The sequence below is a fragment of the Siniperca chuatsi genome, linkage group LG12 (genome assembly GCF_020085105.1).
Source record: "Siniperca chuatsi isolate FFG_IHB_CAS linkage group LG12, ASM2008510v1, whole genome shotgun sequence".
Lineage (NCBI taxonomy): Eukaryota > Metazoa > Chordata > Actinopteri > Centrarchiformes > Sinipercidae > Siniperca > Siniperca chuatsi.
In genome coordinates this window covers 2808477-2820879 of record NC_058053.1, presented here as the reverse complement: position 1 = coordinate 2820879, position 12403 = coordinate 2808477, and the positions used below count along the sequence as shown (strand labels likewise).

At 42.2% G+C, this 12403-nt stretch overlaps 1 protein-coding gene across 2 annotated transcripts in view; it reads right to left on the bottom strand.

The window, feature by feature from the left end:
• The window catches only part of gli2a (GLI family zinc finger 2a), an 88056-nt gene that overhangs the window by 25425 nt on the left and 50228 nt on the right, over positions 1–12403 (bottom strand). For both annotated transcript variants that reach the window (XM_044216611.1, XM_044216610.1), the window contains one exon: positions 4630–4835. In XM_044216611.1, coding sequence (XP_044072546.1) covers positions 4630–4835 — 206 coding nt within the window. The remainder of the gene's footprint in view (positions 1–4629; positions 4836–12403) is intronic.

Here is a 12403-nt window from a genome sequence, read left to right as displayed (position 1 = left end):
GCACCCAGTAAAGCCGCATTTAAAAGTGTCAGGAACTATAAGAGTGACAGATGGATTGGTTTTCCTCTTTCCTACATCTAACTGTGCCTGTGTCCCCCTTTCGTCCATTTCCTGCTCTCTGCTCCTCAGTGGGTAGGGGTGTCTGGAGGGGACAGGGGTGTGGGCCGATGGTCGGTTAATATGCATGCTGGTGGAAACAGGGGGGAAGTGGGGGCTGGGATCACTGGGTGGGGGCCAAGTGGGATACTGGGGGAGCAAGACCACAGCCTCCCCCACCCTCTATACACACACAGACACATACACATAAGCACACACATAAACCAAAAAATCTGGATCCATCAGAATGCATTAGGCCATGGCTGTAGTAACAGTGCACAGACAGTGTGTTTGTGCTCCAGCAGCGACCCGGGCATATTCCTTTGGTTTCTCCATGGCTGCCAGATCACGTTACCACCTCCGCAGAGTAGCATTTTGTGTCTGAATGTTTGTGTGTGTGTGTGTGACCTCACTGTTGAACGCGGAGGGATGAAAGATAGCAGCTAGATTTCCACTGGTCCCTGTACAACCTGACACAACGTACACTGCTAAAAAGCAGAAATGTTTTCCACCCAACACCTAGTTTTATAGATTATAGTGAAACAATACTAACTCTGTCTGAATTCACTCCCTCATTCACTCGTTCACTAGTCCCTATTATAAACACTTGGACACTAATTAATCATCATTTTGCATTGTGATAGGTATGGTGCCGTGTCACAATGTCATTTTCTACAAAATGTGATGCACTGAATTGTGTGTTTGTTAGCAGAAAGTAGTAGTAGTACTACTTTTTTCTTTTGATTTTGGGGAGCTTTGAGGGCACTATATAGTGCAGAAGTTAAATGTAGTGCACTATATAGTAAATGGGGAGTGATTCCAGACACAGCTTAAGGCAGTCTTCAGCCGTGCTAGCAGCTCTGTGGGGCTGTACTTATAGGTGCAGTGATGTTTTGAGCCATATGTCAACATCAGTGACAATGCATGCTGAAGTTTAGCAGGTATGATGTTTAGCATGTTCACCATCTTAGTTAAACATGGTTTATGGTTCACCATCTGACTGACCACAATGCTAGCACTGCTAAAACACGGATGCTACTGCTCTATCGCAAGTAGTCAGATATGCAGTGTGTATTACAAAGATATTACAACATGCTCCTTCCCTTTACAACAATATCTTTACATTCTAGTTTGGACTCCAGAGATGCTGCAGAAATACTGCATGTAAAGCTGTGCATAACTACGTGCCAGACGTTGCAATTCTGACTGAATTTAATTAATTTAATGAGTACGGCATTACACTAGGGAACATGGTAGTTTATTTAAGTATACCTTAAGCAGTTCACAAACAACCTTCATGCCTGGCACCCAGGTATCCCTATTAGATGTTTACACATGCTCCACCGAGCTTATTTATGTTCTGCAGAGCTGCATAGTGCCCTCCATTTGGCGCCATACTTCCCTGCCACTTTATCAGTGACAGCATCTCTTCCGCATTGCTTCTCTTGAAAAGTGGGGAGGCATTACTTGCCAGCAGCTTGTGCTTGGTGATTTATTGGTGCCGAGTGCAGGCCTGTGGCTCCTCACTCCAACCTGTTGTCTGAACAGGGGCAGCGAGGACAGGTCTGTCATCATGTGAACTTTATAGTTCAGGTGCACCACATGTTTGTGTCTGTGCTAATTTCAATGGCTTCTCCGGCCCGAACATACATACAAGCGAGCAGGAAAGTTGCCCTTACTGCAAAGAATACGCCTGATATATCCACAACTCACCAGCATGCACACACATGCAAAAACACATTAACAAGCTTGATGAAAGGTGTGCTTCAGTACCTTATGTAGGGGAATGTGTAAGTTGCAAGACTAATTATCCCCATTGGTTAAATAATCAACTGTGTAAGCTCAGTGTGTATGCAGTGAGCTGCAGCCAAGCAGACACAGTTAGCTTATAGTGAACAGGATATATAAATTCTGAACCCGCTCAACTCGAATCTCACCTCCTTAATGTTAACTGGTCAAAGCAGCTGCAGAATAGCCGCCCTTTTGAAAGATTTTCCAAATCACTTGCATTTTATTCTTCATATTGTGTACATTGCATACATTATAAGAAGACTAAAACTGTGTGTTTCCATCTTGCAAATGCATAAGGTATGAGAGTGTTTATGGATGAACATGTGTGCCTGGGCATTTGAAGTTCTTCACACTGAGCATCTATACGAGCACAAGTAAATGACAGCATGTGAGAAATATCTTGATGTCTTTCTCATGTTTCGTTCCAGCGCTTGAAGTGTGTACTTGTGTGTGTACAGTCTACAGCGAAAATGTGTTTGCAGACTAGTGTTGTTAACAAAACCAAAATTTGCCCTCTACTTTGAGAGGCTGAATTAGATATTCAGTACTTCAGCCAAATCCTAATGTCATTACCAGAGGGGAATTACACTGTACTGTATGTGGATTACACAAGGATTGGAGAGAAAGAAAGTTTAGCTATGACTTTTGATTGATGTCAGGACATAGACACAGCATGTGCTATAGCTGTGTTATTGGCACTGGAGAGAGAAGGACAGACTGTGTGTTAAGTTTGTCACACATGTAGTCAGCGATGGGGTGCGCAGCACTTTTTTAGTTTTTGAGGAAACAACATTGGTTAGTGGAGTCAAATTTATAAAATTCAATTAAATTTTATTTATATAGCGCCAATTCATAACAGAAGTTATCTCATTGCACTTTTCCTAAATGAAATAAGAGTAAAATGATTCTCCAAATTCACCCCACGATGCAGGCCAGTAGGATGGGTTAATACACTTTGACAATGTTTGCAGACCACCATAAAAAAATACTTTTCTTGATAAGCGCAGTTTGACATTATAAAGCCATTTATGGTAGTTAATGCAAATGTAATGTAGAGCGAAGAGCTAAAAAACATGGAAACAGTCAAGTCAAAAAGACAGATCACAAGTCTGTGCAAAAATTGTCACATAGCTTTGTGTTGCTCAAGTGGGAACCTCTTGAGGATTTGCTTATATTAAAATGAACTTGACAAGTTTCAATGGTTTCGAGGTCTATTCCTCGAGGCACTGGCCGAGGAGGTGGAGTTGCAGCCATTTTCGACTCAAGCCTATTAATCAACCCTAAACCTAAACTAAGTTATAACTCATTCGAAAGCCTTGTTCTTAGTCTTTCACACCCAACCTGGAAAACATGACAATTCTATTTGTTATAGTGTACCATACTCCTGGTCCTATCAGAATTTTTATCAAGTTCACTCCCTAAAACAGAATAAGTAATTATTGTAGGTGATTTCAATATTCATGTGGACGTTGAAAATGATATCCTCAGTAGCGTTTATCTCATTATTAGATTCGATTGGCTTTTGTCAGAGTGTACATGAAGCCACTCACTGTTTTAACAACACCCTCGACCTTGTTCTGGTATATGGCATTGACATTGAACATTTAATAGTCTTTCCACAGAATCCTTCTTTATCGGACCATTATTTAATAACTCTTGAACTGCTGTTACTGGACTACACGCCATTAGGCAAAAACTCTTACTCTAGATGTCTATCTGATAGTGCTGTGGCTAAATTCAAGAAAGCGATCCCATCTGCATTTAATTCAGGATCTGTGGTTGTGGGCCACTTGCTGCCCCGATGTTCCTGCTCGACAACTGCTACTACAGTTGTTGTTTTGGCTCTGTTCCTAATACTGACATTATTTTTCCTATAGCTGTCATTCCTATTATTATTTTTAATTTATTATTATTATTATTATCATTGTGCCCCCCCCCCCCCGGCAGACCATTGAGTCCGGTTCTGTCCAAAGTTTCTGCCTCTTAAAGGAAGTTTTTCCTTGCCACTGTCGCCAAGTGCTTGCTCATGGTGGGATTTGTTGGGTGTCTGTAAATAATATTATAAAGAGTACAGTCTAGACCTGCTCTATAGGAAAAGTGCAATGAGATAACTTCTGTTATGAATTGGCGCTATATAAATAAAATTGAATTGAATTGAATAACATCTAACAAAACTGCTTAAGCAGGGAAATTAGCTTACAAGGTATTAGTTTCTCGCTAGTTTGAATAGCTTCTCATAGTTGGCTACAGCAGAACAAAGACATTTCCTTATAAGATTTGTTGTCAATAAATGTGTTTCTTGTATGTTTCTCTTTAATGAATGTATAAAATAATAAATGCTCTACTTCACAACCTTTTTCGTGTGTGTGTGTATCTTGGCGTACAACAGCACAATGTGTTTCTGTTTCTGGATAGTTTCCCTAATCTTTAATATAACTTCAAAATGACCACTATGGGATGAGGTCTACTAGTCGGTTACTGATTTGTTTTGTTTTTGTTCTTACTGAAGGGCTCCTACATCTAGTTCTCTCTTTCTTTTTCTCTTTTTCTGTTCATGAAGATATTTAAGATACTACTGTTCATTGTTGATTTTCACTATTATTGTGGTTGAGGTTGATGGACAGTAGCTTGATGGTTTTTCTTTTGGTGGTATTAGCAACATCACATTAGTAGATATTAGATAGATATTATAGTCAAGATCTTGGTGGTGCTACAACGCCAGTATGAAGGGGTAAATCATACCTTCTGCAGGGCTCAGTCCTCGGGCCGCTGAGATCATGGAGAGGGTGGGGCTGCCGTGTACCGAGCGTAGATAGTGCTCCATGTGGGGGCTGACATAAGGATGTGGAGGGCTGAACGGTGACTCACCCGTCCCGGGCGCCGCATGGGGTGATAGACGGATCAGGGAAATATCTGAGATGACTGGACTTCCCGTCAGTCCTGGAGGTCTGTGAAGGGGGATTAAAAATTAGACACGTTTAAATAAATGATATAAAGAGGAAGGTAGAGCGATAGTGGATAGCAAAAGAAGGAAAAAGAAGGGGTGTGGGGAGGAAGGGATGGAGGACGGGGGTCACAGATAAATAGAAAGACTAAAAACAGATAGTGGGAGATGGAGGAAGAGGAGACAGCCTGTGTTAATTTGATTACTTGTATTGTGCTCAGTTATCATTGTGAGTGATCTTCATTGGTATGTTCATAGACAAGCCTTAACTTCTGTTATCCCACAAAAGTGTCTGCAGTCTCAATCCACTTACACCCTTTCCCCTCCCCAGTCCCACAGCTAATACATAATAATCCCCTTTTGTTCGCCTTCTTCTATTTCTGTAAGCCTAGAGCTACAGACAAGTCGAGACCAAGGGCTTTTGACTGTGAGGCTACTAGGAAGCGTATTTTCTGTCTCTCACTGTCTCTCATCAGATATGACATAGTGTATGATAAGAGACTGCAACCGGATGCTCAAAACCTCAAGTAGCTGCCTATAGCCACCTTTGGCAAGAAAAAAAGAAGTCTGGTCTTAAGTTCTCTGACCGCCTGCAGGTCACATCAGGCTATATAGTAAATTTGTCAACTCTGGCTTCTGCTTGCAGAAACACAGACAAGTGAGTGTTGTAATTCTCTGCCCTGGGGGGCTGAACTCTAGATAAAAATGTCTGCTGGCCGCTGGCAGTGGCACAACCCTTTGAAGGGGCACTAGTACTTATGTTGACCTAGTGTGCGTCTGATAAGCGACATGTCGCTCCCTCACTGTGTGGTAAGCTCACCTGGTAGAAATTCAGCCCTCATAAGGCCTCTTAAGCAAAATGAACAATCACTAATAGAGAACAGGCTGACACAGTGTGGTTATATTGCTGTTTTAACAGTAACTAATAAATTGTCAATCGACACTGTTGCAGGGATTCAAATTTAAGTGGACTTTTAGTTGAAACAAGTTAATTTCATCCAAGACAAAGAAAGCATACCCAGACAATACTTTTACAAGTAAGGAATGGTTCAGAAACTTCTTTGAGAAATAAGCTGCTTAAGGGAACCTCTGAAGGCAAATTGGTCCTCCCTTCAGCAGAAATGGCCAGACTAATGACTCACTGTAATGCTGTCAGTGGGGTAGAGGAGGGCCTTACACAATGAGCCTGAGTAACAAATGAGAAAAATGTTAGGCACTGTAGCCTTCTTTCAAAATGGAATTTAGGTCTGAGGTCACTTTGCGGTCAGTTCAACATTTTTATTCAAAATTTTAGACTTTGTTCATTTTGTTCATCAATATTTGGCCTTTAGAAAATTAAGTGCCTTCATGCTGGCCCTGTTGGAATCTGTCAAAGATTCCACACTATTTGCTTCACTTCAATCCGTCTCATAATCGTGAGCGATTCTTTTGAAGAAAATATGAGCACAGTGACACTTGCATACAACAATACAATGTCATAAAAATAACAGAATAGCTGTCTTTACGAGAGCCCGAGAAAAAAAAAATGCTGTTTAAGCTGACGCTTTAGCAGCTCGATGGCTGCTGTGAACACAAGTGTTTATATGTGTGGTTTTGATTATTGGCAGCATCAACTGCATGCTGGGTACACAGCATGTGCATGTGTAAAAAAAGGGGGTAGGGAATGGTTAATCTAATAAGATGTCTAGATCACACTACCTGGTAATGATTCATGAATGTTCTTCAATTAAATGTGGAGATTAGTCTATGTATTTTTTGGCACCTTGCGCACCACAAGCCGAGTGCCATCTAATTCCATTATATTCGAGAGACGTCAATATCGACCAATATCTCCAAAACTCGGCAACTCACACCAAAACAATCTAGATGGATAAACAGCACTACAGGTAAGAGGAGAAATACAGTATGTATTTTTGATTTTGGGGTGAACTGTCCCTTTAAGGTCAGTAAATAGTAAAGATGAAAGATGATTGACTCTGATGAAATTAGTGTGACTGTACTTACTGGCTGAAAGGTGGGCCTGGGGCCTGAGACCCTCCCCCCCAACCTTCCTTCAGAATTTCCCTGATCAGTCTCTCATTCACTGTCCTTGTGCTGATGCCAACCTGCACCCGGTCCAGCCCTGCCCAACTCAGGCCGAGCCAACCAACCCAGAGCCTCGGCCCTCGCTCCATTTCCAGTAAGCGCCTGCAGACTGCTGGCCTTGTCTGAGGGCCAACTTTCTGCCGTCAGGCCCACTCTTCCCCTACAAACAACCATAAAGAGCCCTCTGTTCTGGGCGGGAGGGGAGAAGTGAGAAGAAACAGACGCTCCATACACAAAAACACGCTTCCCTCGGTCGCCTCTAAGCAGCATACAGACAGCTTGGCAGTGCCTTCTCAGATTAGTGCTTGGGTGCTTCACTGAAGGACTACCTGGGTAAGCTGGCACTGGTGCTGGCTCTCTCTCTTATCAGACTGGGTGACTCAAAGCTCATCCAAGTAATCGCACACTTGGAGTCCCAGCATTTAGCTAAAGCATAAAGGTATAATGCAATATAGCTTAATATGTTTCCTGAATGGACAGAATATTAGAAACACCTGCCTAATGTAATACAGGAACCTTTTTAGCATGTTTCATCTTTACCTCCATCCTGGACTCATGCTGATTTAATAATGGTTCACAATGAGTACCAGATTTCATTTAAGTTTCATGAAAATAGAGATCTAATATTTCATATGTCATAAAAATGCTGTTTTTTTAAAGGATAAGGCTAGCATTATTGTATAATTTTCTTATTTTCAAGAAATCCCTTTAAAAGTAAATCTCTCAATACTTTCCAGGTTCTCCACACCGTCTGTGCCCCAAGCCCATTGCTTCCTACTGAAGACATAATTCTTTAACAACTGGTCACAAATGTATGTATGGGACTGAGTCAAAATAAGCTACAGTGTGTGTGTGCTCATGCTAATGAAGGAACATGTCACCCAGTGCAACAGTGCGGCTCACTGTTGTCATGTTTTTTCGACAGCAATGGAGCTCTCTGGCACAGTGGAATCAGGCTTTGGCTACATAGGCAATACCTGTTAGTATCATGGTATTTGTTGACAATAAGAAAAACATAGAACATCACCGGCCTCATCCTTTGAAGCAAATAAAATAATAGCTTCTAAATTAGTCTCATGATCTTTGTTGATGAGACAATATGAGCCACCCTGGATTGTGATATGAACATTCTCAGTGTGCTTCATAGATGTTCGCTGAAAGAAAAATATAATCAGAACTTCAAGTGTGAGCTTGTTTTGAAAAGTTCCATTATAATCAACCAATAAACCATTTTACTTTAAACCTATATCTATCAACAATAGTTTTTTAATTTGTTTCGTGGCTGATAGCAAACCAACGTGTCGACACACATCACTCTAGCTGCAGTAAATCACTCTGACGACCAAGAGTGTATATGAGGCCTTGATAATAAGATGAAATTTACTGCCGTTGCCTGTCAGGAGGCTGAAAATAATAGTCCTGTCTGGCAGGTACCATTATTGAAGCCTTGTCGATCCACCCTTTTTCTGACAAGATGTTACATGAAGTGTATGTGTTTTCCAGAAGCTTCAGCCACAGAGGCTGAATGGGAAGCTCTTGGAGGGCCTCGGAGCCCTGGGACAGCCCCTTCTCTTAGTCAGTGGCTGCCATTTAAAGAAACTTCCATCATACCTGAACACTATGGGTGGCTGCCTTGAGACAGACCAAGAAATAGTAACAGTACTTGCATGCAGTTGAAAATCAGAATTATTCATTACTGCCAAATAAAAGTGCCAGTTTGTCCTTGTAGGATGATACTTGAGGAGGAATAGGGATAGATAGAGGGATAGGAAGCCAATGTGAGTCAGTAGTTAACATGCTTTCAAAGAGGTAATTGCTATTTGTCTCTGTGTTCTGTACTGTGTGATTACATGGTCTCTGTTGTTCCATTGTTAAAACTCTGCTGTGAGAAAAAGTTATTTGGACATGGTACGGCTTGTTGAGCATATGAGTAACCCTATGAGTAAGTGCATACCAGAGTGCAAGTACATTAGACTGCTGGTGGTGCAGACTGCAGCATGACTAGTAGTGAGTTAAAGAAAAACATCTCTTTTTACATACATCAAACAGAACCAAATGGTAAAAATAATAAGGTTGACAAAAATTGTTTTATAGGAAGTTGGTCTTGTTAAGTGTCAAAGCATATCTATAAGCTGATTTCAGCTTTCGGTTTTGCTTTGGTGGCCTTGCAGTTTCAGTTTTCAAACACAATCATCGCATTGGTTTATAGTGAAAAATGTGTTTCAAATGCTCCAAACAGCGTCTGACATTCCCTGCCCTCACATCTTTCTTTTTGCATATATCAATTCAACCAATCTAGTTTTACCACAGTGTGAATTCACAAAGTTTTTGAATGGGTCTTTCTGCAAGTGATGACTCTGAAAAGTATCCATCTTCTCTTCCTCAAGATGCTGCCCATGTAACCTGTGAGGTGAGGTGTTAGAGCCACACTCCAACTTCCCATTCTGTCTATCTGCCTGCCTCCCTGCCCTCCTGGCTGACCAACAAGTTAGAATTTGCCTCTCTGGCATTTTCCCTACTGGCTCAGGGTGGGATGAATTATGATGTGACACACTCCCTTCTGTACATCTGGGCAGCCAAGGCGATCAAGATAAATCACCAGAGTGCCCCACAGGGGACACGCTAAGATCCTGCTTTGGTTGTTTTTGGGGCCCTGATCAGGATGCGGAGGATATGGACACAACTTGATACTTTACTCCCTGAGAAGCGAGGACTGTATACAAAGAAGGGGTCGGACAATGGGATAATATACTTAAATGAGATGGGATTATACAGAGGGTAATTATCCATCATTCGGCTCCGTTGCTGTCACATACCATTTAGTCTTTTTTGAGTGCAAGAAAATTAAGTTGAGACCGTGCGTTAAACTGTGAAAATTTCAGGCTATTGATTTGCAACTTCGCAGTCTTTTGATTGATGGGTCCCTTGTCTTTTCAGCGGCACATTCCTGGCTGTAACTCAGGGGAGCATCCAAATTCAAACATTAGACGTGACACTGAGCCGGGGCTGGAGCAGCAACAGAAGATAACAACACGACTGTCAAAACCACTGACAACCAATCGCCAGACTTGAAAATCTAGCCCCCCCTTACCTCATACCCCCACACCCTCCCACCCCTCTTTCCATGTTAACCAAACCAAAACAATGAAGGGAAAAAACAACATCAACCCAAATGGCTGATTTGTAAACTGTATTTAATCAACACATTCCATGCTGTGGGGCTGCGGGCCTTGAACAGGCTGATTGCCTGGTGAGAGGGACCACATCTGTTTGTGTACAGGGGCGGTGTAGGCCACAGCTCTGCCACACAAAAACCTTGGGCATATTTCAACTTTTCAGTGCTGCAATTTGGCCCCCGACTGCTTCCCAAAAAGCATAAATATGGGCTGTGGAATGAGCGGGGGATCTGTTTTTCTCATCCGCTGCGTTGTCGTTGAGGTTCTGGGAACGGAAGGCTGGATTTTGGATGCTAATTACCCGGTCAAACATGCTGGCACGGTGGCTGGCTTTCCTGGCTTGTGGGTCCGCACAGAAGATGCCCAACTCCACAATATGCAACAAACAGTGCTGTCTCTTAGTCCAAGTTCTACTGTCATCCCACGAGAGGCTCTTCCTAATGTGTTCCAGAGACAGTTCTGTTATGGCATGTTTCTTCTCTCTGGAATGCTAAGTTCGTGAAAGGCAGGGAGACCACAACCGAAAGGTTACTAATATTAAATCCTGGATCAAGCATTAAGAAATGTGCTTAAAGATGGGATATGTAAAGATGCTTTATATACTGACACTGCAATCCTGGGTAACACGTATAAAATGGATTTATATTGCCCAGGAGATTTTGTCCAGCCACCTGTGTGTGTCACAGCTTTTGAATAGAGGTGGATTGTACGGGCCATGGTCAGTCTGAACATTTGGAATAGCTAAAAATTTTTGGCCAGTTGGGCGGCATGTCGTACGAATTACTTTGTTGTCAGCTTACTGTCCGTCGTGAGTCTGACAATGTTACAGGGGTGCGATGCTAAATCATCGGTGGAGTATAACAGTTGCTACTATATGCAAAGGAATAAACCACCAATGCCAAACAAATCAAACCTTTTGTATTTCAGCTTTTTTAAACAGCATATATTGACAAGAAGCATAAAAGATATTTGGGAAATGATGTGTAACACAGGCTGCACTTGGGCTCAAAGCTACTGTACACATGGGGTCTGTGCATTGGCCTACTTAGTCACAGAATACCCCAGTCTATTCCCCTGCATTATCAGCCAGGGAGCAAGGCGGGTAACAAAGCAGTGAGTACTGCAGGCTCGGCATTATGACAGCTGTGACAGAATGACCTGCAGCCCTCATTATGTTACGTGCAAACAGTGATGAAGGGCGCTCCATATGGAGTTAGCACGATCCTTCAGACAGGAAGTACAACCCTGACACACAGCAACCAGCCACTGACGAAGTGCTGCCACCAAGCGCCCTGCGCCGACACCCTGCTCCATTTCGCCGGGGATGACACATGGTAATTAGGGGAATTTGGTGCATGCTGGGGAAAAGACAGCTATATCAAGGTCTTGATGAATTAGTGGAAGCACTCTGTCAGAGTCACATCACATTAATCAAATCAAACGGACCGGGTGTACAGCCACACTTTCCCCCCCTCCTTTCCCTCGCTTTGCAGGTGATGAATAGCTCTGCCGACACTGTGTATCACCTGATCTTGCTGAATTTAAATGTAACAGCACAGTTCTCACAAAACCTCTATTGATCTTCCTCCTGGGTTCCCTTCCTGGATTCGAATATTTTAGATAAGCATAAGACGGCCTGGCAATGTTAGGAAGGCCAGACTTATATGGTAATGCCACATTAATAAAGTCAGAAAATAAACTAGCGTTTCTTTGTAGGTCAGGTTAGGATACAAGTTTTAAAACCAAGCACACAGCTGGACTGCCAGCCTATTTATCCTAACCAATACATTCTGACTTAATGTTTTTTTCTTTTTAGAAATTAACGACATGAATGTGTGATATACATTTTGACATATTTCTTCTTTAATAGCCAATAATAATGTGTCATAAAATTCTACTATTAGAGTTAATGCTGCCAATTTTACTTAAGTGTAGCTATGTACTTCTCCCAACATTGTCTTTGACTTGGCTTTCTCTCAGCAGAGCTGTTCTACTAGAGACGATGCTTCTTGGCAGAGCTCCTCATTTTCTCTCCAAGTCCCACACCATGAAATGTTAGGAGAGGAGATAGGAGAAGCAATGTTAGCAGCCTGTTGGATTGTGCTAAAGTGGCTTGTCTCTCTTCATCTCTGTCTCCCTCTTGCTCTGTGTATCTTGTCTGGCTTTGATGTATCTGAACTTGGCTCCATCACTGAAGCTCAGAAAGAGGGACTGATTTTTTTTCCAGCTCTGGTGCTGACAAATAGGAAGGAGTAGTAGTGAATTCGCATTGAGAGAAAACAATAAAAAGTGACAACTTCACAAGTCTCAC